This window comes from Misgurnus anguillicaudatus, chromosome 19 (assembly GCF_027580225.2).
Source record: "Misgurnus anguillicaudatus chromosome 19, ASM2758022v2, whole genome shotgun sequence".
In the NCBI taxonomy this organism is placed as follows: domain Eukaryota; kingdom Metazoa; phylum Chordata; class Actinopteri; order Cypriniformes; family Cobitidae; genus Misgurnus; species Misgurnus anguillicaudatus.
Window position 1 is genome coordinate 26222397 of NC_073355.2, and position 26810 is coordinate 26249206.

Consider the following 26810-nt stretch of genomic DNA (forward strand, 5'->3'; position numbering starts at 1 on the left):
AAAGGTTTGAATCGACCAACTTTTCCACATGATTGATATTTACTGTTCAACTTGTAGTTTCCATGGCAGCCTGTGGTTGCCATGGTCTTTTGTGCCAGCAGTGATCATTGGTTACTAATGGTGTATTAGTAGCCTAAGTTGATGTTTTATTTGGAGAAAAGAAATGGGTATCAGTGTTAAATAGCAGCTGTATACAGAAGAGACCTGTGCATTAAAGCTTCTTCAGTATATAAGTGCGAATATGATTTCTCTAGTTAGCTTCTTGTTGTCTCGGTTTGTGTCCAGAGATTGATCCGTGGCAGGGATGCTGGAGTTCATTGTGACATTGTGAATTGATGAACTGATACTGAACACGATGCAAAGCCCCTGAGTCACACAATACAAACTATATGTAAATGTTGTCTTTAAATCCACACTGCATTTACAGTGGCCAAGTGTCTTTTGTATTTCTTTTACTAGCCTGTTTTTTGTGTGTGTGATTTGACCTACAAGATATTTATAAAACAACTACTGATATATTTTATTCCTGGTTTGAAAGATATTAGGATGTGATCTTAAAGGAATACAGCAGTTTCTAAAAAAAAACTGATAAATTACTCAAAAATAAAAATCCAGACAGTTCAGTTTTAAATAAGGACATATCCTGATGTGTTTTTACATTTTCTAATAAAAAAGTCTAAGCAAACAAAACCATTATATATAATGCCATATGTATGCACTGCTAGGTTGTTGAGATTTTGTGTGTGTGATTTGACCTACAAGATATTTATAAAACAACTACTGATATATTTTATTCCTGGTTTGAAAGATATTAGGATGTGATCTTAAAGGAATACTTCAGTTTCTTTAAAAAAATCCTGATAATTTACTCACCCCCATGTCATCCAAAATGTCTTTCTTTGTTCAGGCAAGAAATTAAGTTTTTTTAAGAAACACATTTTAGGATTTTTCTCAATTTAATAGACTTTATTGGACCTCAACAGTTTACAGTTCATATGCAGTTTAAAATTGCAGTTTTAGAGCAAGTGAGAGAGAGATAGAGAGAGCGAGAGAGAGAGAGAGTAAGCGGGCGAGAGAAAGATACCTGTGTTACAATGTTATTGCCTCGGAAAATCGTCTGTCATGTTGTTTTTGTTAGTCCGTTATTACAGTTAATATGCGAAGTGATATGGAACTTTAATGCGGTCAAGACAGCTGCCTGGAACTACGTTCGCCATGCGTTTCCCAAAAAATAATTGCAGATCTCTAAACGTTCATTAGATTCAAGCATTCAACGGACCCGTAGTATAATACTAATTAATGTCTTTGAGTCAGATAATTGTTTGAAATGGTCCGCAAATGTGCATTTCTCATATGTAACGCGTGACCTTTCGACGTCCTAACGGATAAAGTAAGGTTCCACTGGCGTGCCACACGACTGGTGTAAGATGAGAAGTAATGGTTTAAAAGTGCTTATTCTGTATTTTTCTTGCTGAAAATGAAAATCGTTTTGCTAGATAACAGACCCTTATGCCTCACTTGGAATCATTTAGAGCAGAGGTCCCCAACCACCAGGTCACGACCCAATACCGGGTCATGGACAAGTTGCCACCGGGTCGCAAGAACGTCTTGAAAAAAATGTGTAATGTCCATAAAGAACCGACTTCAATAATTTCCACTTTCTCTGTCTCTCTTTCTATCTCTATATAAGCGCATCGGCGATCACATTGCTGTCATTAGAGTTTGAGCATACAGTACTTCTAAAACATAATCGATCCAAGAATTGCAGAGGTATGACTTTATGAATCATTTGCAAATGTACCTCGCAAATCACGTAAATTCGTGAAGACATTCTTTGATATCGCAAATGAAAAGTAATTGCAGGCTTCTGTAAAATTCAAAATTATTCAGCGATCGTGGCACCATGATCAAAATAAATAATATTTTAATGGGTACACTTTTAACGTAGGTTTAAAAGGAACCTTAACAGTCCTGTGTCAATCATCATTAAAATCGTATGGTAAACGGGAGTCTCTCTGTCTCCGTGCCCAGCCACAATTCTTCTGGCATCTCTCGTCCTCATTTCCTCCTTCATGCAACTCGGCAACAACCCCTCCAACCTCACCCACATCTGCAAAAAATTTTTTTAAGCTTAAACAGGTTCGCGGTGTAATAAAGGTTGGGGACCCCTGGTTTAGAGCCCTTTGACGCTGCATTGAAACTGTTAACTGTTGTGGTTCAATAAAGTCTATTGAAATGAGAAAAATCCTGGAATGTTTTCTTTAAAAAACATAATTTCTTCTCAAAAGACATCAGCATTTTGGATGACATAGGGGTGAGTATATATTTTTTTAAGAAAATGGAGTATTCCTTTTACAAACAGTATATTTCAGGCTTTCCTCATGTAAGCTGATAGTGGAAGAGCTATATTTGCATGACTAGTAACAGTTGCCTGGGTTTGTCACCAATGTGGAGAGAAACTGATTTTGCCTTGAAACTAAGCTCTATCATTTTAGATCAGTTTAGATATCAGATGAGATGAGCTTCGAAGGTTGTGTTTATTAGGCCTTTATTAGGCTATTCTTTGTTACATGAATGACAACATTATAAAGTCTGGTTGGTGGTTTGAAAAATCCAGTCTCAATCTAATTAAGTTTAATTTCAATCATTAATTTCAATCTTAGACATGACTTTACACCGTCAATATTAAAGATATCAAGGTTATATTTTCACTGAATGTTTGGGTTGAAACAACCCAGCATTTTCTTGAAAGTGTGTAATTTCTCATCCTCCCTCTCTTTTTTATTCTCTCAGGTTCTCTCACTTGGAGCAGATGTGCTCCCCGAATACAAGCTCCAAGCTCCACGCATTCACAAATGGACCATTCTCCACTACAGCCCGTTCAAGGCAGTATGGGACTGGATCATCTTGCTTCTGGTGCTCTACACAGCCGTCTTCACTCCCTACTCTGCGGCCTTCCTCCTCAATGAGCAGGAGGATGAGAGGAGGCGCACCTGCGGCTACACCTGCAATCCTCTCAATGTAGTGGACTTGGTGGTGGATGTCATGTTCATCATTGACATCCTCATTAATTTCAGGACCACATATGTGAATCACAATGACGAGGTGGTCAGCAATCCAGTTCGGATAGCCCAGCACTATTTCAAGGGCTGGTTCCTCATAGACATTGTTGCTGCGATCCCATTCGATCTGCTTATTTTCAGATCGGGATCAGATGAGGTGAGCAGATACTGAAGATATACTGCTATGTTGATGATATATACAATGCAGTAAAGCATAAAGTCATATTTATAGAGTCGGCTGTAATAGTATGATGGTTCCTATTAGTAAGAGCATGGACACTGAACATTAATTATGTTTGTTGGACTTAAAAAAAATTATGAATTAATTTCCTCTCCTCTTTTCAGCCTCAAACCACCACTCTGATTGGCCTGCTGAAGACCGCACGGCTGCTGCGATTGGTGCGCGTGGCTAGGAAACTGGACCGGTACTCTGAATACGGTGCGGCAGTGCTCTTCCTCCTCATGTGCACCTTCGCGCTCATCGCTCACTGGCTGGCATGCATCTGGTATGCCATCGGCAACGTGGAGCGCACCAGCTCCTCGCGCATCGGAGGTATGAAGATCGGCTGGCTGGACAACCTGGCCGACCAAATCGGCAAGCAGTACAACGAGAGCGATATCGCCTCTGGCCCCTCCATCAAGGATAAATATGTAACTGCACTGTATTTCACCTTCAGTAGCTTGACCAGTGTGGGATTCGGAAATGTGTCTCCGAACACCAACCCTGAGAAGATCTTTAGCATTTGCGTCATGCTCATTGGCTGTGAGTACACTGAACTCACAAAATGAAACATTATGATATAAACGACATAAAGAGTATAACGTACAATCACTTATACTTTATTTAAATATCTGGTATTGTCGTGCCCATTTGAAGTGGCCGACACATGATGATCTTGAATCTTTTTTCTTTCAGCTCTGATGTATGCCAGTATCTTCGGCAATGTTTCGGCTATAATTCAGAGGTTATATTCAGGAACAGCTCGCTACCACACTCAGATGCTACGTGTGAAAGAGTTCATCAGGTTTCATCAGATCCCTGGAGGGCTTAGGCAGCGGTTGGAGGAGTATTTTCAGCACGCCTGGTCCTACACTAATGGCATCGACATGAATGCAGTGAGTTATACACACACGTGATGTTCAAATATACCTGCAGTACTACATAAACATAACTTGGTAGCCTAGACGAACATTTTATTGCTCTGATGTTGCTCTTTCATAGCTCAGGCAGATCTCATTATTTAAGTATCAACTTAAACTCAAATGTTTCTCCTAAGAATGAGACAATTGATAAGAGCATATGCAAAAGCTGCTAAACACCTCCTCCATCACAAATAAAATTATGATATTAACCAAATGCTCTCTTTCGGCACGTATTATAGGTTCATCAAATACTTTCGCTTCAGATTCGCTTAATCTCAGCCTTACGGTGTGTTTACACCAACCGCGTTTCAGGCGTCAAAATCGTGTCTACCACGCCTAGTTTGCCGCTTGAACAGTTTGAATGCATTCGCGCATGTAGAGCGGAGTAGACGCGCGGAAAAAGCAAGCATTTGACGCGCGTTAGAGGCAAAGATAACTTATGTTGATTGTGCATTTTTTCAAGAGAGTTACCAGTTTGTATTTGGTAACCTTACTATAGGGGGGAAATAAATGGCGCGGGTTGATAAACGTCACGTGACTCAAAAGTGAAGTGTGTATTACAACTTACCACTATCAAAGTCCTCTCTGACACTCTTCCAAGTGAGGTCCTTTTTATTCCTGTCTCCTCTATAGAAATAAGAACTTGTGTCGAATAGCTCCGGGTGACTGCTTACGGACAATATCAAGCGTTGGTTGAATGAGTGACTCCGGGCGGGGCTGCCACCACAGCAGCAAGCAGGCTCCTGATTGGTTAATGTGGCACGAAATTCCGCCAAAGGTCAAAATTTTCAACTCGGGCGTCAGCTGCAAATTCGTGTGAACCGCAAAATGCACAAAAAGCACCATTTGCGCGTACCGCACACAACGCTCAATTCGCTGGAATGGCGCGCCAAACGCCTCTTCTGTGCCGCGGGGCCTCCGGACGTGCGTCAACGCATCTTCACATTGACTTAACATTTAAATCACTTGCGCTTCACGCCTCTACCGTGGTTGGTGTAAACGCAGCATTAGGTCTTCCTTAAATATCGTTTTGTTGGCAGAATTTATTAAGAGTCTGCTAATTTAATAAAAATGGTAATTTACAAGAAAACATGTCAGACGCACATAGAGCGTTTTGCATCTAAGCTCTCAGTTGTTAAAATACATTAAGAGTATGGATGTCATGTGTGGGGAAGGACAGAACCCAGTTGCTGACTGCTTTCGAACAAAAGACTTTAATTAAATAACAGAAACCCTCGAGGGGGCAAACAAAGACAATACAATCAAATAATAAACATGACAGGCAATACATGGTGCACACACAACAGCGGCAAAAAACAAAACAATCCAGCATGAGACAGCAGACACAATTAAATTAGAGCTGGGCAAAAGAGCTCTTACTACACAGAGCCGAATTTCACAGAGAAGGTCACAAAATCAAGTTCATAATTGTAAGAAATCGCCTTCGATATTGTATGCGATCTTCACAGTGAAATACTGCTCTGTGTAGTAAATACCACTCCATCTGAAAGCAGGTTATGGTGATTTACTACTTATCACCGAAACAGCTTTACTCGTGAGATATGCATGAGAATCGCAGGCGATTTTTTTGCCCAGCTCTAAATTAAATAGGGGAGAAGTAAACTAGGGAACGAGGACAGACAGGGTGTAGGACGTTAACTAATAATGAATAATTAACAAGGAAACAAGGGGGCGGAGTCAAGACTTAGGACAGGAGAGCATGAGTTACACTAGTTTCAGCCTCAGACTGCCCACAGATTGTTGGCTAAACGTCTGATGTTTTTCGTACACTTTTCTGGAAACCCTGTGGGAATGTCGAAGTCATCTTTGATTGGTTGAAATAAACCGGATTTCCAGAAGATGCGAGTGTTGCGATTAGTTTCGGTCCCTGGAAAACAAAGCTCTGACGTTCCATTGAGGAAGAGAATCAGTCGTGTTCACGTAGATATTAATGATCAGTTATCATGATCAGCTAAACATTGGATTCTCAAAAATATGCAAAGTTCGCGGCATAGACTTTTTAAAAGATGTCCAAGAGTTTTGCTTGAGGCAGTTAGTGGAGTCAAAAAGTTCAGTTCTCCTGAATTTCTTGTAGGTGTTAAAAATTGGAGAGATATACTTCAAACAGATGTTTAACGGGAGCGTCTCAATGATGTGGCTGTTGATGAAGTGCACAACGTTGTTCTAAAGTACGTAATGTTGTTTATTTAGATGCTATTCAGTTGGCTGGTTATTTCAATAGCTGGCTCGTTATTGTGAGGAGTCCGAAACGTGACGCTAGATGAAACAAACTGTGATTGAAGGTCTGGCTACGCGAGACTAGACTTACACAAACACAAAACACAGGCCACGTGACTTCCACACAAAACAAGACAACAATAGGGGATCCCATGATCCTATCACATGAAAAACATAAAAAGACATACAGGGCTGACAGGATCATGAAAATGGAGCTGTAGTTAATCTGTTTTAAATAGTTTAGGTTGTGACATTGTTTAGATATCTTCTGAAACTTTATTGTAGACATTTGTAAGATTTCTGCTTAAGATCATTTGCTGGTCTTGGTTTGTATCTGGCCTTGGTCATGGCTTGTATGGTCTTCTGGTTTTAGAGGTGTTTTGGGCACTAGAAGGGTGACCATCTGCTAAACTGTAATTTGCCCAGACAGAGGAACCAAGTGGAATGGAGTAAACCAGCTCAAACCAGTAAACCAGTCCTGCCCACATTCAGTTGATGGGTCATTGCCATGTTCAAGTACAGGCTATTAAATAAAAAGTGTGTTACTGTGTAAAACTAAAAAAAAGTATTTTTTCTCCCATCTGCTTCAGGTGTTGAAGGGTTTTCCAGAGTGTCTTCAGGCTGACATCTGTCTGCATCTAAACCGCAGTCTGCTGCAGAACTGCAAGGCCTTCCGCGGGGCGAGTAAAGGCTGCCTGCGAGCTCTGGCCATGCGATTTAGGACCACTCATGCACCACCTGGAGATACTCTAGTGCACAGCGGAGACGTTCTGACTGCTCTATATTTCATCTCCAGAGGATCCATAGAGATCCTTAAAGACGACGTGGTGGTGGCCATTCTAGGTTTGAGAAGCATATTCAAGTTATTTCATAGTTTACTTGGTTTCTCTGAAAGATGGTTTACTCCATCAGGATTGGATGGATAAATACTCATTTTAAATGTGATAATTGTTTTTAAGCTATGGCATACTTGCCCTTTAGAACACAAGCACTTATTTTAAGTATTACAGTAACTTTGGGTAAAATATAAAATTCATATGTAATTTCTTATGTTGCTAACTGTGTATTTTCTCTGTATCTCAATGCATATTTTTCTGCTTTGATGTGCCCAACATTGTGCGATATATCATTGATTCATTTTCATTGATTACTAACAGGACAGACAATCTGTCCCTGCAGCTCTTGGTATTGTAATGTGCCATGCGGATCAATACATAACAAAGCTCTTGCCATGTTTCTCAATACCAACAAAAGCTTACCACCACCTTACTTAATCTGGGTACACACCAAAAGATATTTGGGCTGATTTTGGGCCGATTTCCTCCCTTTTAACAATCCTGTCTCGATTATCTTGATGGTTCTACAGATACCGAACCTTGTTTTGTTTGGTGTGCCCCAGGGATCTATTTTAGGACCTTTATTGTTTCCCTTTATATGCTGCCTTTGGCCCACATTTTACAGAAGTACAACATTTCATATCACTGTTATGCAGATGATTCTCAGCTTTACCTTCCTGTAAGGCTTGACACCACTGCTTCATTTTATGTGTTATTGGAATGTGTAGATGATATCAAAAAGTGGATGACAAATCATTTTTTGCAGCTAAATGAGGATTAAACACAGGTTTTAATTCTTGGTTGTCCGGCAGATTCTGTTCCTGCTCTGAAAGCCCAGTTAGGTCCTCTCTCAACAAATGTATGCACTCAAGTTAAAAACCTTGGAGTAATTTTTGACTCTTCACTATTCTTTGACAAACAAATTAGTGCAGTTATTAAAGGAAGCTTTCTCCATTTAAGATCCATTGCAAAGCTGAAGAATCTTTATGCATTTGTAACATCAAGATTGGACTATTGCAACTCTCTTTATTGTGGTCTTCCTCAATCTTCACGATCTCGACTACAAACTGTTCAAAATGCAGCTGCAAGACTTTTGACTGAGTCTAGAAAGTGGAATGTTTCTCCAGTTTTGGCATCTCTTCACTGGCTTCCTATTAAGTTTCGAGTTGATTTTAAAATTCTTATGTTTATTTATAAGACATTGTCTGGCTCTGCACCAACGTATATTTGTGATCGAATTGTACCTTATTGTCCTGGTAGGGCACTTAGATCTTCAAATCACTTGCTTTTAAATGTGCCACGAAGTCGCTACAAATTAAAGGGTGATCAGGCCTTTTCTGTGGCTGGGCCCATGCTTTGGAATGCTCTCCCTTATCATGTGTGGTCTGCTCCTTCATTGGACATTTTTAAATCTACTCTGGAAACATATTTTTATTCTTTAGCTTTTGGACATATGTAATTGTTTGCACTATGTACAGCACTTTGGATAAATGTTTGTGTTAAATGTGCTTTATAAATAAAGTTTGTTGTTGTTGTTGAACCTGATCGGAAGAACCCGAGGACAAACGCGTGCACGCTCTTGAGATTAATACGTGAAACGAAACAATATCCAGATAGAAAGCGAGATGATGGAAGAAGGAAGCAGTCATGGTGCAGGCAGCGCACAGTGAAGTTGATTCAAAGTGAACCGCTGTCTCCATGACTTCACCAAAACTATTTTTTTTCCTTGAATATTCTGTGAAAAGCATTCCAAACACTATCATTGAGATTTCTTCCTGCATATTGTCCGCCATTCTTATTCTGAAGTCTTGCGAGATTTTGCGAGATTTCCTGGGTTCACAGTCGAGACTTTGGTTGAAAATCTGTTTGTGTGAGTTGTGCTGTCTTTGACACATTATGGCACACCACACACTATAGGAGCAAAACGGGTAAATCTAGGATTTTTTATCCTGATGTTTGTGGTCTATTACATTTTGGAAATCTTATAAATGTAAAAAATCTTTTGGTGTGTACCCAGCATTAACAAAGTTGGTACCTGTGCTTTCAAAAATCTCAAAGTGCAGGTTTACAGCACCCCTTGGTGGTTCATCTCTCACACCATCAGCTACATAGGATATTTTGTCTCAGTTTTCTTCTCCTGTAACTACTAGTAACCTCTTAACCCTTAATTTTCTCTCTGCAGGTAAGAATGATATTTTTGGAGAACCCCTCAGTCTATACACCAGGCCAGGCAAATCAAGTTCAGACGTGAGGGCTTTGACCTACTGTGACCTACATAAGATCCTGAGAGACGACCTGCTGGAAGTGTTGGACATGTATCCTGATTTCTCAGACAGCTTCTGGAGCAACCTAGAGATCACGTTCAACCTTAGAGATGTAAGCCACACCTTCACATACCTGAAATTATCATTGTTTGTATGTGGTATCCGCATTTTTACGAAAATTAACCATGGTTTTATTATAGTAAAAGTGTAAAACCATGGTTTTACTATAATAAAACTACGGTGACTGTTTAAACCTGGTTTAAGCAGCTGTTATATGAGTTACTGAAGCTTGTGTGTATCAGGCAGACAGAATCTTCCATCCAACCCCAAGCGAGGACTCACATTGTGCATACCGTCGGCGCAGAAACAGAAGGAACCCCTTGCAACGCAATCGACCTGGTAAAGATTGAATTGTTTTTCTAGTTAGGCCACAAGAAACCACTACAAGAGGAATGAAGCTTCATGCTTGTTCTGATCTCTGCTGTTACCCTATACAGACGGTATGGACCGAGATGGAATGAACACATACCCGGTTCAGAAGTGTTCTCCTGTGGGGAATCATCGGGAGGCGATACCACACTCACATTGGGATGATTTATGCAGTAATACCAGTGCTGCCTCCCTGTCCAGTCAGGAGGACATGAAGCCACTCGTATCTGGCCAAGGAGAGATGGATTCTCCAGAGTCCGAGAGGCAAGAATACTCCCCTTCTGCAGTCAGCCTTCTGCCACATAGCAACAATACAGCTTCTGGCATAGGTGGACCACTGGGAGTGCCACATCCGTATACAGGTAGAAATAGTATATTGATTTCATTGCCAACATCAGTGAATGGACTGACCCACCTCTCAATTTGGTTCTAAAAACTGATTCCTTTTCCACACAGCAGCTCCTCTCAATGTTTCTGGGTTATATGACTATTTGGCGGACCGCAGTCAGTTATCAGAGAGTCAGAGACGCTCATCCACAGTACAAGCCTGTTTTCATCAACACAGCTCTTGTACTGATCCTGAAAAATCAAACCACCTGCAGGTCCGCCTGGACAAATTACAGTCACAGCTCAACAGGTCAGAGACAAAACTAAATATACAAAGTCTGAATTAGTTTCTCAGATTGTTTTATTGGCTTCACATAAATTTGTTACATGTCAGAGTGTTGGCTGGTGAGTTGCATGCAAATAAAGCAAAGTTAGAATAAAACAATATATAATAATGGCCAAAAATGATGTCAGGGGAAAAAATTGGTACTAAATATGCTTCTAATGCCCCCTCAGGTTAGAAAAAAAATCTCAATATGAGGAAACTGATACAAAAAGGCAAAAAAAAAATCATATTAGGAAATCTAGGTTTATTTAGATATACAAAGAATGCATAGGAAATCAAATGAAGCACACACTGACTACAATTTAATTTGTTAAAAAGTTATTTAAAAAAATGTATTTTCTTTTTTGTGGTAATATTTTGTAGTTATTGTCGTGGGGTGTCTTTATAAATTTAGCAATTTTTTGCAATGTGTTGTCGTGTGTAGTTTTTGGCAAGCCTTCTTAAATTCTTTGCAGAGCAGAGCTTCAGTTTATCACCCAAACAGACCAATGCATCATTCATACAAAATATTTAATTCCTCTTTAATAAAATAATTGAATGAAGAGCAAAGATGTCAAAAGTTGGACATCTCTTTTGGCCACTACTGTATATAATTTAAGTATTGTAGAAAAAAGTAGGGCTGTCAAAAGATTAATCGCGAGTAATCGCATACAAAATAAAAGTTTGTGTTTGCAAAATATATGTGTGTGTACTGTGTGTTGTTATTTTGTATATATAAATATACACACACACATGGATGCATGTATTTAAGAAACATTTACATGTATATACATTTATTTTAGGGCTGTCAAAAGATTAATCACATCCAAAATTAAAGTTGGTGTTTACATATCATATGTGTGTGTGTACTGTGGTTAAATATTATGTATATATAAATGCACACACATTTATGTATATTTTTAAGAAATAATAGCATTTATATACTGTATATACATTTATATAATTTATATGATATATAAATATAAAAATAACTAATTTTTCTTAAATATATACATGACTCTGTGTGTTTTTATATATAAAAAATTATTATACACAGTACACACACATACTGTATGTTATGTAAACACAAACTTTTATTCTGGATGCAATTCATTGCGATTAATCTTTTGACAGCCCTAATTTATTTAGATTTTGATATAATTTATATTATATATAAAAAATATACATGATTTTTTTCTTAAATGTATACATGTGTGATGCGGGTTTATCCGAAATAAGTGGGTGCCTGCGGTCACCCGTGGTCACCCGCGGTTACGAGTCATCCAAAAATATTTTTAATGATATTCAGGTCACGGTCGGTTGGGTCGTTTGAAATAAAGATGCCAATTAACTATTTTAAACAATTACTACTTTTAAAAAATGCGAGCATTTTTTTGCGGTCCTTTGCGCGCGGGTTAGTTAAAAACGTCAGTCGGGTGCGGGTTGTTTATACATTGACCCGCGCATCACTGATACATGTATGTGTGTGTATTCATATATAGATAATAATTACACACAACACACAAATATATTATGCAAACAAAAACGTTTATTTAATCGTGATTAATCTTTTGACAGCCCTAGAGAAAAGATAATTATAAACATAAAAGTAATATAAAAAAGAGCATAAAAATAGAAAAAAAACAGTGCTAACAGATTCTATAGACGGTTTCAGCAGTAACAATATAAACAAGCGGCTTTTGTGGTAATCAGTAACTTTCTGTAAACGCCACTAAGAATAAATGACAACAAAGTCCTTTTAAAGTAGTTTATTTATATAACAAGCAAAATAAACAACACGTAGATTACCTAGAAAACCAAAACATTTGTTATTTTCGACAAGGTATTTGTTCAAAAGTTCAGGTAAACGCGTCTATATGGAGTTTCACAGTGTTATCGCTTTGTGTATTTGTGCATCCTGCCAGAAAGTACAGCTTTGCCTTTTGCCAGTTTTGCTTTGATCACAGTATGGCCTCAAACTCTCTCTCTCACTCTCTCTCTTTTCTGTCTCTAAAGACTAGAGACAAGGATGACAGCTGATATAAATGTGATCCTGCAGTTACTACAAAGACAGATGGCACCTGTGCCCCCTGCTTACAGCGCTTTAACCCCTGAACCGCTAGTCCAACCAACTCACCCTACCAGCCTATACACCACAACACCTCACAACGCTACACCCTCTGTACAAATCACTGACAGCCAAGCATCACCTATGGTAAGTTGTGATGTCAGCAGTAATACAGAGAGGTTGTGATATTATTTATAGACATGTACTTGTAAACCAGACATTCCATTAACCTTAGCATTTTTTATTCATGTCATTGGCAGTAAAATAATAAACACATCTTTTTGCATTTTTCTAAATAAATGTATTTTCCACAGAGTCCTGATGTGGATAGCTCCAAAAACAAATCTCCAGACTCTTTGTCCAGTGGGATCCATCTGACAATAGCCTCAAACGACACCATGTCCATGTCCCCAGAAACTGAGACAGATCTGACTGTGCCCACAGGAGCGAGTCCTCCCCCTCAGCCTCATCTTGAGCCCACCAGACTGCTGTATAGAAGCCTGCACTTCCCCTCGCTCCCAGAAAACCTGGAGAGTCCAAATACGCAAGAGGGCTCGGCAGAAATCCTTAGGCACGTGTCTGATCCAGGCTTACCTGGCAGCTAGAGGCCAAAACCAGACTTCTGTTTGTTCTGCTGTGTTTTGTTTGTGGCCTGAGCACAGCCTTCCTACAATGCATATATATTTTCCACATTTTTATGGTTTTCAGCTTAACATTGCACTATTTGCAATACATCTACGCTTGTCATGTAACTTGTCTTAGCAACATTAGGTCTAAAGACAATAGAGGATCCAACATGGTGCATTTCTTGTTTTTCTCTCGTTTTCTGAGATATTTTGTTTCATATCCCTTCTCATTAGAAGCAGGAGTTTTTCCTCGGATGCAGTAAGAATTTGGTAACAAATGTCAGTGTTTGTTATCGAATATGAAAAGAAACACAATGCGCAGTAAGACAAGATTACTGCATTAAGATCGACCATCATTTTCTGCTATTATAATTGTAAATGTAAAGCATTCTTTATTTTTAGATAGTAAATTCTGAGGCAGCGACAATGCTGAGACATTTCAATGACAGTTAAATGAAACATTTCTGGGCTGTTTTCAACACTTGTGTGTATTGATATATTACAGAAGTGCAGGAAATTTCTCAATGTATATATTTTTTAAATTATACACTTTTGTGTCACATTATGTATTTGACCCAAATCTAATGTATTGTTACATCAAATGACTGTACGACTGAAGCCAAAAAACTATAGTAACCAAATGGGACTGAAATCAGGGTAATGAAGTTGTATTTCACACTAAAGTGGTCATTGGATCAGCTGGACTTTATTCAGACTATGTGTGTTTGTGTCTGTAGATCCGTTACAGATGCGTCAACGGATGCGTGTTCTTCTAAAAAAGCGATAATTTTATTTGAAGGACCGTCAAGACGCTCAGACTCAAAGACTGTTTTTGTAAATCTAAAGTGTAAAGTTTCTTTTACCTCTGCAGTGTAAGCAGATGAATGTATGTATAATTCTTAAAAACCTTTATTGGACTGTAAAGGTTTCTAAAAGCACATTTTTTTTAGATTAAATATTATTTATGACTGAATATACTGGTTCAAGGTATCATTGTTCATGGTTTCTCTCTTTTAATTTGAGTTTAAAGGTGCAGTATGTAAATTTTAGCAGCATCTAGTGGTGAGATTGCGAATTGCAACCAACAGCTCAGTCCACTGCTCAACCCTTGCTTTTGAAATGCATAGAGAAGCTACGGTAGCCGCCACCGGAAAAACATGTCATCGTCGGAGACAACTTAGTAAAAAAGTTTGTCTGTTAAGGGCTTCTGTAGAAACATGGCGTCACAAAATGGCGACTTCCACGTAAGGGGACCCTCGGTGTATGTAGATAAAAACGTCTCATTCTAAGGTAATAAAAGCATAACGATTCATTATAAAAAGGTCTTTATACACCCCTGATAATACAGTTTTGTATATTATTTTGCATTTCTGTCAAGAGATCCTTCTAAAAATTACACACTGCACCTTTAAGGCATGATGCTTTAAAGACAGCACTGAAGCTTTATGAAACAACAGAAGTTTATTATTAATAGAAAAGCATTATGGCAGGACACACAGAACTACTTACATTATAAACACTCTATTGAAGAGTGTGATGAACTCACTTCTGATTTCAGTCGTGACCAAAAAATAGCGACATTACTACTACATTATATTTGTATAACAGAACAATTTATGGACCAAATGACTTGCGATGCAAAATTATTTTGAAAAAAGTGACACCTTCGTCCTACCTTGTACATAATATTTTATATATGTATATAGTTCACATTTCACTTCGAGCACAAGCATGCTGCAAGGGAACTGACATTTTGGGGGGGAAAACATGACAAAAGTTCAGAGAATCTTCTCACTGTCAGTGAGCAATAATATATCTTCAAATATAGTGTCCACTGACACCAACACTACAACTAAACTCTAGTGAGTATCTGAGAGATTGAGGAGCAGTTGTGAAGGTTTTGTATTTTAATCTGCGTTTTACCTAGAATATTTAACAGTTCACCCAAAACTTTTAACCAGGAATATAAAAATGGCACCTTCTTGAAATGACAAATGAAAAATATGTCTGATGTCAATTTAAAGAAGATCTGAAGTTCAGAGAACCCTTACGCCATTACGTGTTAACAACCTAATAAAGGTTGTTCTGCATTGGCAAATCTGTATATCTTCACAATCCTGATTGCTTGTTTAAATACCGGTTAAACACAAACATAACTAATCTTACCTACACAAATGGCCATAGAATAATAGTGAATTACATGTCCCATTATAAAGACTTTACATGGGACATCATCAAATAGGAAAACAGACCAATATGATATATTGTGCAGAAATACAGACAGACACTGCCTCATTCGTCCACACCAAAGATTCACACACATTGCTCAGAGCGTTATTCCCACAGGCCCGTTTATATCCTCTCCTGCTTGATACGCCGGACCTCAGGAACTTTAGAAAACAAGTCTTTACTCCGTTCACCTCAAGACTCGCCCCTGAACTCGGCGACCGGGAAACACAGGAACTGCTTTATACCCTCAGGATCTCCAGACAGTTGTTGTAGCAGATGGCGATCCAGTCGGGCTGAGTGGAGGCCCACTGCACGTTGTTGATCTCGCCCTCGGCCGTGTAGGCAAGGATGGGGTCTTCGATTGCCCGAGGCATCTGCTGAATGTCCCAGATCAGAGCCTGGTGATCGTCCGCTACAGTGGGAGTTAAAGAAAAGAGCGCAAGGTAAAGACGACTTATATGGTTGGGATTAGCGGTTTTATGAGTGTGCATGTGGCTGGGTTGGTTTCTAACCTGCTGTACATATGTGGCAGGAGGAGTGAGGAGCCCACGCAATGCCGTTTACACAGGCACGGTGGTTATTGAGACGAGCCACTGGCGTGCATGGCACACGCACATCCAGTATCACAACCTGACAATGATGCAACAACATTAGTAAATCGACATTAAGACATAGAAAGAATGACTTATTTAACCCTTTACCAGCACATACCAGAAAATGTGTTACAACTAAATCTAAATATACACTAAATATAAATCAGCATTATCAGAAAAATCACTATATATCTATATATAAAGCGATTAAAATAGAGACCTCCATGCCGTCCATGGCCATGGTGGCTAGGTAGTTAGGGTCCTGTTTGTTCCAGCAAAGGCGTAGAAGCGGGTGATGCTGAGGGTCCTCATAGATGATGGTGCTGTGCTCCAGGTGCCGCAGATCAAACATGCGCACAGATCCATCTGCCCCCACAGACGCAAACATATCCCGTCCACCACCCGCACGGCTGAACGCGATGTCATACACCTGCAAGCAGATACGAATGCATATACTGGGATGAGGGACACCAATCACTAAATGTGAATCTCGAGGATTAGGACAAAATCTTTCTCACCTCTTTGTCATGAGCGATTAGCTGCGTTTTGACATGGCCTGACACCAGGTTGACCCTTCCCAGCACCTGTCCTGTCTCTAAACCCCAGATTGTGCAGGTGGTATCAATACTGGATGTGCCTACATACATAAAATGATAGGGATAAAGTTTGACATATGCATGCATTAAAGGACTTTTTTGTCATACATTTGCACAGGCTAACGGCGTGGTCTCTTACCCAGAAGATTAGGGTCCACTTCATTCCAGTCAAAAGAGGTCAGAGGTGCGCAGAAATCGGAATTCTTGTTATTATTCAGAAGGCATTCCAGTCGGGTCTCTGTGTCATTTACCTGATCACAAAATAAAATTAAATTAAATTATTAAATCTATCTATATGTGTAGTGGGCTTTCTTAGGTTTTTGCATAGTTTTGTATCACAATATTAAAGCTAGCGAATGTTAAATGGATTTTCGTTGCCCTTTTAATACACTCCGGCTTGAAATGTTAATGAATCACCAGGCAGTGCAATATTTTAATGAAATGCTTGTCTTTACAATCTTCATTGAAATGTAATAACATGCTTTGTCCTTAAAATGACTTTGTTTTTTGGATGACATCCAACCACCCGTTACATAGAACCCAACTTGTCGTCATCCCATTTCCGTTCATATAATCATTGAGCTTTTCCTTATTAAAAGTTATAGATCTTTAAATTGCACACCAATTTACGTATTAAAATCTGATGTGATACAACAGCTTTGAATGCATGGTTTTGTCCTCTGCGTACCCTCCATATGCGCAGGTAGTCTCCACTGGTGGCCAAAAGGTCTGGGTAAACTCCCTTGGTGTCAGGAATCCACATGATCTTGGTAGTTGGGTATGGGTGATCAAAAGTGTTCCTGCATACAAACTCTGAGCTCTCCTCCTCAAGACCCACCAGCTGGACCTGAACATCGCACAACAAACATGATATAGTCCACATCAACTTCAATTTCACAAAGAATTAATGACCCGAATAAAACAAAAACCAAAGATAAACTAATTAGAGATTCTGACAGTTGTCAGTCTTGGGGGAAAAATGTATGTATTAAAAAATAAAGTGTTTATTTATTTAAAGTGGTCAAAGAAGACCTTGATTACTTTTTTGTAAACAAGCGTTACGTCACAGTACTTTGAAACAATATAGATTTCGTTTATGTCAGGTTCATTCCTGCTGACTGTCAAATATTAGAGCTATAGTGTAAATATATGTATGTTTAATGGTGTATTTTACCAAACTATATTTCTCTATAATCATTTTGAGGATTCTGTGCCCATTTTGAGTGAAACTTCACTATTATAAACGAACACACACATGCCGCATTCTGTAATTGCATCACGTTCTTATGCATCTGACATGTTACTATAAATCGTCAAGCTAGGACAGTTGTTATGATACGGACACGGCAGCAACTAGACTACAAAACAAATTAAAGGCATAATTCATGAATATCCGGGATTGCCTCATGTAATTGTTTACCTTGTTGTTATATTCCTCGACGAAGCTACCGAGTGCCAGCCGAAAGCGCTTGTCGGGTCTGACGCTCCAGTTCATGGCATAGACGGTCCATGGCGCCTCGTATTTGTAGATCTCTTTTCGTTTCCCGTGCAACGACATTTTCCAGTGCCTTGATCAGATCGGTAGGAACAAAAGAAAAATTGGTCGTTAAAAATAGCTCGTTTGCACAGGTCGCTGATAGGAGGATATTTCAGCAAGGGATATGCTCTCGGGTTCGTGCAGCGCGAGACAAAGAGAATGTCATAACAATCTCCCTCCGCAACGGCCGCGAATCCGACGAGCTACCGTCTGATACAACACAAAACCAACGCGAAAAACCCCCTGATCACGATTGATCATGCGATATTATTTGTAACTAAAGGCCCATGATTTGCTTTCTCTCGACGGTTTAAAATCTAACTTTAGAAAGCCCTAAATAGGCCCGACCGCTCATCTGCACATTTGTGCCGAAGATGTGTGCATTTCAAAATAAAAGTCTGATCTAGAAAATGGGGATGGACTGTTGGGGTTATTTATAGATTCTAACATATGTTTTAAATGCGTACATTTAGATATTTTAGACTCAGTAACTTGGTTTGCTTTTCATCGCATTGGGAATTTATTCGCAAACATTTCGCAGTTCCTAAAAATAGCAACTCACATAGGGTACATTAAAGATAGGTCAAAAAAGCCATCATGATGCCCAAAGATCTAAAATACAGAATGATTTATAACATTCTGAGGGAAAAATAATGCAACTAAAATGTTCAAATCAATGCAATGTAAAGTGTTTAATTCAAATCAGACTTTATTGAATATTTTAAACCATTAAAACACCAAGTTATAATTTAATATATTAAATATACATTACAAATATTATAATATAAATATTTCACTTTAATTTATGATAATCTAACTAAATAACAATAATTGCCTAACTAAAGGATTATTGTATAGTTCAAATTTAATCCACTACTATCATACATATTAGTTGCAACAGTATTTAAATTTAATAGCGTTTATTATTATGCAGTTAATCAATAGCGCACTAAACCTTTTTACTTATCCTTGTTGTCAGGCTGTGCAAAGCATTATGGGTAGACTCGATCAGATGACCCTCGGCTCTCCCGTGAGAGCTGCTGCTGCTTCTGTTACACTGCTAGCCACCAAGAATATCACGAATATTTAAAGGTACGTGTTCATAATTTATTGTGTATTTCTTGATTTTTTCCGCATTTAACGTGTGAGATGACACGATCAACGCTGACAGAGTGGAGCAAAAAAGTTGTGTTTGTAATTTTAAGGTGATTTGTGTAGCGACCGTTGCTAACGAGCTAATACGCTATTATCAGCATGAATGTGTCATATGGGGGATGGGTGGTTAGCTGGATAGCTTCTTTTCCGTCAAATGTCTGATATGTTTTTCTATAACATGTTACATGTGGAAAAAAATGTAAGTTAAGGTTTTTTAACCAATTGTTTTTTCTTGTGGATGATATAAGAAGTGTTTAGTCTGGAGATAGATCGGCGCTGGCACGGGTAACACCCCGCTCTGCCAAACATTTCCTAACCTTTGCCAAGTTTAGAGGTTAAAGTCGGTTAAAATTTAATAACAAATCACAATCATCACCCCTCTGAATGTGCAGCTTACTATTTCGAGAACTCTCTCCATTACCAGGCTGTGACAGATGGAGAATGACTTGACAGCCTGTCATAGCTCTGTTAACTGACATTACAAGGTGCATGAAACTGGTTGTCTGGGAAAAGCAATGGCTGTGAGACATCTGCTCTCTCAACTTATTCTGTTCTGTCAGCATTTGCACTCAATGGATTAACTGTTATATGCTAAAATCCTATTGTTTACATGTTTAAAGTATTCTATAAATAAATTATGTTTCTGTGTGGAATTGATTTTATTTTTGTGAAGTAGGCATTGCTTTAAAGTGCTACTTGGTGTTTAATATGTTTGCATATAATTCATATAATTTATTTCTTGTCAATGCTTGACAGTCTCACACTTTTTTAGTGCATATTGTCATCAATAAGAAATGAGCGAAGCAGCTTAATGTAAAACAAATCAGACTGGGTCATGTGATTAATAAAGACTTTCAGCCAATTAAATGCACTCATTTCAGTGCACATCTGAGGCTTAGGCTTTAGCTATAAGCCTATATAAAGATGGACAGTCTTCCTGAGACCACTCTTAGTCTTTGTTTATTTCTTATATGTAAAGGAATAGTGATTGTAGACTTAATTCGTTTGCAATATAAACAGTAGCTTTTCTTTCTGGTTATAAATGAAAAACTAGAAAGCCACATTTTGTTTGTATGTGCTACATCTGGCCTTAAGCATTAAATACTGAAAGCCCGTTGACTGCTGCTTGTAGGCTGAAGTGTTTATGTACAAACATCCTTTAATGTATTGAGGTGTATTATCATCCATCAGGCTATTCTCACATATTTAAGTTGTTTGTTTACACCCACATTTTTGCTTGTTTACCAACACATACTGTATGACCTGCTATAAACAAAGCTGAGAATGTTGTCGAATTTAAACACAAGGGTTCAGTTTGGTTGTCATTTCTGTTTGATTCAGGCTGAGCCATGAGGCACCTGCTCTTTCTTCTCCCGGCCCTGCTGGTGCTCCTGGCCCTGCCAGACACAAGGGGGCGCTACAACGATGACTTTGATGATGGCGAGGACATCGCAGAGTTTGATGACAACGACTTTGCCGAGTTTGAGGATGTCAACGAGGACCCGGGAGTTGATACGGAGAAAGAACCACCTCAGCGAGCGGCCCCTTCATCTACACCTGTGGAGGACGATGAAGATGAAGCTACAGTGGAGAACGAGGACGGGCAGGATGAGTTTGAGGATGCTGATGGGCAGGTATGGGGTTAGCTTCATAACACCGTACTAGGAAAACATTTTGAAGATTGTGCAATGAAGCACGCATGATATTTTTTGGAACATGCTGGGATTACATGTTACAACTTGGAGATGCTGTGCATGCCATTGTTAATATTTTTTTTAAACTTGAATAGTTATGGTGATAGTATCATTTAATTACAAATTCGTGTTTTATTCTGATCTACCCTGGTTATTTTTACAGGATCAAGACATGTACAGCAAGTATGACAACGAGGAGTTTGAGGGCTACGAAAAGACCAACCCATCTTTTAAAGACACACTAATATACAGAGAGGTGAAAACTCATTTGCATTCATGTGTATGGATAATGTGTTTGGGACGTGGACTGACTTTGTGTCTGCTACAGGTCCCAGCACACCTTCAAAATAGCTGGGAGAGTTACTACATGGAGATCTTGATGGTCACGGGTCTCCTTGCCTACATTATGAACTACATCATTGGAAAAAACAAGAACAGCAGGCTCGCCCAGGCTTGGTTTAATTCCCACAGAGAACTTCTCGAGAGCAACTTTGCCCTTGTGGGTAAGTAGGCCTCCTCATGTGATCTAGTTTTTATCCTTTTTAGTCTTATTCTGTGTCCTTAAATGTCTGTGTTTCCAGGGGATGATGGCACCAGTAAGGAGGCCACCAGTACAGGGAAGTTAAATCAGGAGAACGAGCACATCTATAACTTGTGGTGCTCAGGACGTGTCTGCTGTGAAGGGATGCTGATCCAGCTTAAGGTAATGTGCGTGTGCGATAATGTTAGAGAGAAAATGTTTGGTAGATACTTGTGTATTCACCACCACCATGATATATTTTGTTCTGCAGTTTCTGAAAAGACAGGATTTGCTTAATGTGCTGGCAAGAATGATGAGACCTGTCTGTGATCAAGTGGTAAGTACACATGAACCCTCACATACACTCAGGCCTGGTTTTACAGACAAGGCTTAGCTAAAGCCAGGACTATTGCATCATTTATAAACATGCCTTAGAAAAAGATGTTACTGGTGTGTGTCTTGAGACAAATCAATTGGACGGGGATATTTTAAGACCTGTCAGTGCAAGTTATTTTCTGTTTAGACAGCTCCAATATGTGTCTTAGTCTAGGACTATCCTTAAACCTTGTCTGTGAAACCGGGGGTCAGTGTTACTGTAAACCCAGGGGCACGGGTTCGGTCCCCTGAGATTTTGCATACACTGTTTACACATAATTTAAACAAAATGTAGTAGATATTGTTTCTTTGAATTGAATACCATTTTCTGCCTCTGAAACAATTTGACTGGCATTTCATTCTCTTCACCTCATTCTCCACAGCAAATTAAAGTGACTCTGAATGATGACGACATGGACACTTTTGTTTTTGCGGTTGGGAGTCGGAAGGCCATGGCGCGGATGCAGAAAGAGATGCAGGACCTGAGTGAGTCATTAGTTTCTCCTCTTATGTTCAGGGTTCCCACAGGTCCTTGAAAGTTTGTGAATCTGGGGGGAAATTCAAGGTCCTGGGAATTTTTTGAAAATATACATATACATAGATACAGGTCATTGAAAGTGCTTGAATCTATTTTATGCTAGAAGTTTTGGGAAAAAAATCCATATTATTCCGTGTGTAGTGTAGGATAATGTCATACAAATTCTAGACTTTTTAAGCACACGTGCTAAACTGTTCGCTTTAAAGGAACACGCCCACATTTTGGGAATTTAGCTTATTCACCGTATCCCCCAGAGTTAGATAAGTCCATACATACCTCTCTCATCTCCGTGCGTGCTGTAACTCTGTCTGACGCAGCCCCCGCTAGCTTAGCTTAGCACAAAGACTGGAAGTGGGTGGCTTTAGCTAGCATACTGCTCCCAATAAGTGACAAAATAACGCGATCATTTTCCTATTTATGTGTTGTGATTTGTATAGTCAAACCGTGTACAAACAACAAGGTGATATGAGACACAGCGATCCCCCAACAGTATACATACTGAGAACTACACTCTCCGAAGACGAAGCACCGCCGCATGGGCGGAGCGATTCGCACAATTCTGACCGAACTCTCTGCTCCTCACCAGGGGCTTCTCGTGTGCTGCGAGCAGATCACTCCGCCCATGCGGCAGTGCTTCGTCTTCAGAGAATATAGTTCTCAGTATGTATACTGTTAAAAGATCGCTGTGTCTCATATCACCTTGTTATTTGTACACGGTTTGACTATACAAATCACAACACACAAATAGGAAAATGATCGCGTTATTTTGTCACTTATTGGGAGCAGTATGCTAGCTAAAGCCACCCACTTCCAGTCTTTGTGCTAAGCTAAGCTAGCGGGGGCTGCGTCAGACAGAGTTACAGCACGCACGGAGATGAGAGAGGTATGTATGGACTTATCTAACTCTGGGGGATACGGTGAATAAGCTAAATTCCCAAAATGTGGGCGTGTTCCTTTAAATGTTTATATCTTCTGTATGCGATTGTTGATTCATACCAAAATGCTTTTTTGCATAGTTGTGTTTGACACATGAAAACGTATCGGGTTACGCATGTAACAGTTGTTCCCTGAGAAGGGAACAAGACGCTGCATCTCCCTTGCCATACTTCCTGCGTCCCTGTAACGCCGTTTTTGGTAATATTTCAATATACTTCCTGGCTCCTGCATCACCCTTGCTGCGTCCGAAACCGCCTACTTCATACTATATAGTATGACATTTAGTCCTTGAATTTGAGGGTATTGCACCTGGAAAGTCCTTAAAAAGGTCCTTGAATTTGAAGTTAACTAAGGTGTGGGAACCCTGTATGTAGTTGTATATGTGTTTATGGGTGTGTAAGCATACTAAACTTTTTTCTATCTTTTCACAGAGTGAGTTCTGTGGGGATAAGCCCAAGTCGGGGGCAAAATATGGCATCCCTGACTCTCTGGCCATCTTAGCGGAGATGGGAGAGGTCACGGATGGAGTGATGGACAGCAAGGTGAGAGCTGAATTGCTTTAGTTTTAACTAGCTGTGTTTTAATTTGCTCTACATTATTTATATTTTGTATATTTTTCCTCCATTTCAGTGTTCTGGTTCCGTGTTTTCATTTTGCTTTGTCTTTTCAGATGGTGCATTACCTCAGTAATCACGCTGACAAGATCGAGTCCATCCATTTTTCGGACCAATTCTCTGGTCCAAAAGTTATGCAAGAGTAAGAATTGTTTAATGCATTTTAGTGTTTGTCATGTTCATGAAGTCATTATGATAATTGTTTATTAATGATTTTTAGGGAGGGTCAGCCCTTAAAGCTGCCTGAGACCAAGAAAACACTGCTGTTTACATTTAATGGTAAGACCGATTCATATTCTACAGATGGCAATTTATGTATTTACGCAACACGAATCCGTATATTATTCACTTTACTGATATGATTTCTGGTTGTCCTGTGTAGTGCCTGGGATGGGTAACACATCTCCCAAAGATATGGACAGTCTGCTTCCTTTGATGAACATGGTGATCTACAGCATTGACAAAGTCAAGAAGCTTCGTCTCAATAGAGAGGTGAGTGCACAATATTACATAAGGAGAAACAGCCACAAAGGCATCCGTTCAGTGTCACATGAACCAAAAAAGATCTTTTATTGCACATCCCTAATGTTCACCCGTACTTGTGTGTTTAGGGCAAGCAGAAAGCCGACAGGAACCGTGCTCGTGTGGAAGAGAACTTCCTGAAGCAGACTCACGCTCAACGCCAGGAAGCCGCTCAAACTCGCCGGGAAGAGAAGAAGAGAGCGGAAAAAGAGAGGATCATGAATGAGGAGGATCCAGAGAGACAGCGCCGCCTAGAGGTGTGTGTGTGTGTGCTTAGAGGTGTTTTGTGGCATTGTCTGTTTAATTTGGTTTAATGCTTAGACTTTTTTTGCTCCCTTCATCATGTAGGAAGCCGCCCAGCGTCGTGACCAGAAGAAGCTTGAGAAGAAGCAGATGAAAATGAAGCAGATCAAAGTAAAAGCCATGTGAAAAGAGAGACGCTCACAAACACTCATTGTCATTAGAGACATATTGTACTACTACTACTTCCGTAGTTCATGCTTGCACCTGCCAGTGTACACTCTTATACAAAGTCTTACATGAATGTGCATGCCATCCTATTGGCTGCTACTTTACCAGTAGAAAATAAATGCATTCTCTGTTCAATCAGGAGAAGGCAGTTGGTTGTTAAGGAGTAAATCTGATCTTTAAAAGACAACTGGATTGGCGATCTGTTTGAAAATGTTTTACTGTAGCAGTAATTTAAAGCATGGGTGTTGGTAAATAATTGCATGGCAGATTTTATTTCATTAGGATCAGTGCCAAGCATGTTGCTTTTCTCGCAGGCTTTGCCATAATTCAACATCTTCATCAACCCAACCTTTTCCAATCAGTTGTCTCCTAAAGTTCAGTAAGGATTCTCCATAGCAGGGTTTTGTCAAGAGGACCTTTGTGTCATCTGAAGTTTCATTGAATTTCTTGTCAAGAGTTCTTTTAAAAGTAAAATCAGGAAGTGTTTTTAAAAGGAAATGAATTCTAAAAAATGCTGGAATATTTTAAACCTCTAGTTGTGCCATAAAGGGACACCCAACCGTTGGGTTATAAGGTTATTTATTAACCTATGCTGGGTTGTTTCAGCCTATGGTTGTGTCTGATATAAGGTTTGTCCCTTTTTGACCGAGTCATGAGTTAAAAGCAGCATTTTTTGAGAGTATGGCTGGATCAGAAACCTTTTTGTAATGCAGTGCTTCCTTCTTTCTGACATTTCATGATTGCAGCTTTTTTATAGATCAATAATAGCCACATTGTTATGTAGTCTCTATTTTTCTCCTTTTTTTATTGAGCAAAAGTCAACGGTAAATTGTCACTAGGCAGCACAAACTCCTTTATATGTATTTAAAAGTGAATTTTTAATTTATCTATAAATTAAAGGTCGATCAGACCTGAACCATGAGCTTATGTCATATTAAAAAGTGAACATTGACTGTAACCCTTTTCTGTAACATTTTCTGTTCATAATACGGTGCACAACTTAATAAAACTGAAAACGTTTATTGATTGCTTTAGTTTGCCTGTATTTTTATACAAAGTTTAGTTGCATATTTATGTTATAGGGACATTCATATACTTGGGGTAAATAAATGTTTCTTCAAACAATGTTATGTTGCAATGTCTGAGAAAAGAAGTCCTGAATTGGGAAGCATGTAGCAATGTAATTTAACAGACAGTGAGTTTATAATTTGGTCACACATCTGTATCTGCTTTTAAAGAGATGAGAATTTAAATGCATAGTATTAGTATTCTTATGTATTAAGTGTTACATTTGTACAATTGAATTGAACAGGGTTAAAGCTATTTTATTTACAGCTTCAATTTTGTCAATAACATTTATGAACAGCAGATTACTAAAACAAAATTGAAATAAAGTGCAATCCACATCCTTTAAACAGTTAATATAATACAACAGATTAACAGATATGATTCTGAAATACAGATGAACAACGTGTAGCAATTACTTTAAATCTTCCTGTGTTATAAAAAAAGAGTGGGGTTGCTAAGAATTCAGCAATCTGGACAAATAACAAAAGAGGGAAAGCCTGACATGGCAAATTTTCCCATTCAATCTTATTTATTGCAGTGTAAATTAGGAAACAGCTGAGGGGAACGATGTAAAATGTTAATGCAACCAGGCTGTACAAAATGAACCGGATAGCGTGCTGTTTGGTTTTATCCATTTTTGAAGT

The 26810-nt window shown here is 39.1% G+C and overlaps 3 protein-coding genes across 5 annotated transcripts in view; 2 read left to right on the top strand and 1 right to left on the bottom strand.

Annotated features, from left to right (window-relative positions):
* The window catches only part of kcnh6a (potassium voltage-gated channel, subfamily H (eag-related), member 6a), a 32284-nt gene extending 18469 nt beyond the window's left edge, over positions 1 to 13815 (top strand). The window contains exons 7-16 of one of the 2 annotated variants that reach the window (XM_055193983.2): positions 2794 to 3219; positions 3408 to 3825; positions 3979 to 4178; positions 7034 to 7286; positions 9462 to 9655; positions 9846 to 9942; positions 10041 to 10334; positions 10432 to 10609; positions 12641 to 12839; positions 13007 to 13815. In XM_055193983.2, coding sequence (XP_055049958.2) covers positions 2794 to 3219; positions 3408 to 3825; positions 3979 to 4178; positions 7034 to 7286; positions 9462 to 9655; positions 9846 to 9942; positions 10041 to 10334; positions 10432 to 10609; positions 12641 to 12839; positions 13007 to 13297 — 2550 coding nt within the window. In that variant the 3' untranslated portion in view covers positions 13298 to 13815. Of the gene's footprint in view, positions 1 to 2793; positions 3220 to 3407; positions 3826 to 3978; positions 4179 to 7033; positions 7287 to 9461; positions 9656 to 9845; positions 9943 to 10040; positions 10335 to 10428; positions 10610 to 12640; positions 12840 to 13006 lie in introns of both variants that reach the window. The other variant, XM_055193982.2, reaches the window with a different exon arrangement.
* Positions 13703 to 18670, bottom strand: dcaf7 (ddb1 and cul4 associated factor 7). Of its 2 annotated transcripts, none has more exons than XM_055193989.2 (7): positions 18157 to 18670; positions 17425 to 17583; positions 16876 to 16987; positions 16659 to 16777; positions 16361 to 16570; positions 16060 to 16177; positions 13703 to 15959 (listed from the first exon to the last, which is right to left on the bottom strand). In XM_055193989.2, exons 1-7 carry the CDS (start codon positions 18292 to 18294, stop codon positions 15787 to 15789), a joined length of 1029 nt encoding a protein of 342 aa, XP_055049964.1. In that variant the 5' UTR covers positions 18295 to 18670; the 3' UTR covers positions 13703 to 15786. The 2 variants fall into 2 exon arrangements, with proteins under 2 accessions (XP_055049964.1, XP_055049963.1); XM_055193988.2 differs by having other exon boundaries at positions 13703 to 15962.
* A 558-nt stretch (positions 18671 to 19228) lies between these two features.
* On the top strand, positions 19229 to 26124 carry ccdc47 (coiled-coil domain containing 47). Its single transcript, XM_073857281.1, has 13 exons — positions 19229 to 19365; positions 20770 to 21062; positions 21286 to 21378; positions 21451 to 21625; positions 21704 to 21825; positions 21914 to 21979; positions 22401 to 22501; positions 23922 to 24033; positions 24162 to 24247; positions 24326 to 24384; positions 24488 to 24597; positions 24717 to 24884; positions 24976 to 26124. The coding sequence occupies exons 2-13, from the start codon at positions 20778 to 20780 to the stop codon at positions 25054 to 25056; spliced, it is 1458 nt and encodes a 485-aa protein (XP_073713382.1). The 5' UTR covers positions 19229 to 19365; positions 20770 to 20777; the 3' UTR covers positions 25057 to 26124.
* The last annotated feature ends 686 nt before the right edge of the window (positions 26125 to 26810 follow it).

Bases quoted from the DNA above. Each gene is read 5' to 3' on its own strand.
- dcaf7 (XM_055193988.2), bottom strand. From the start codon at position 18,294: ATGTCGTTGCACGGGAAACGAAAAGAGATCTACAAATACGAGGCGCCA. The intron at 16,178-16,360 runs GTCTCTATTTTA...CATCATTGTCAG, and splicing joins TGGCCATGGACGGCATGGAG to GTTGTGATACTGGATGTGCG. The intron at 15,963-16,059 runs GTTAGAAACCAA...TAACTCCCACTG, and splicing joins CTGCCACATATGTACAGCAG to TAGCGGACGATCACCAGGCT.
- ccdc47 (XM_073857281.1), top strand. From the start codon at position 20,778: ATGAGGCACCTGCTCTTTCTTCTCCCGGCCCTGCTGGTGCTCCTGGCC. The intron at 24,385-24,487 runs GTAAGACCGATT...TGTCCTGTGTAG, and splicing joins ACTGCTGTTTACATTTAATG to TGCCTGGGATGGGTAACACA. The intron at 24,885-24,975 runs GTGTGTGTGTGT...TTCATCATGTAG, and splicing joins AGAGACAGCGCCGCCTAGAG to GAAGCCGCCCAGCGTCGTGA.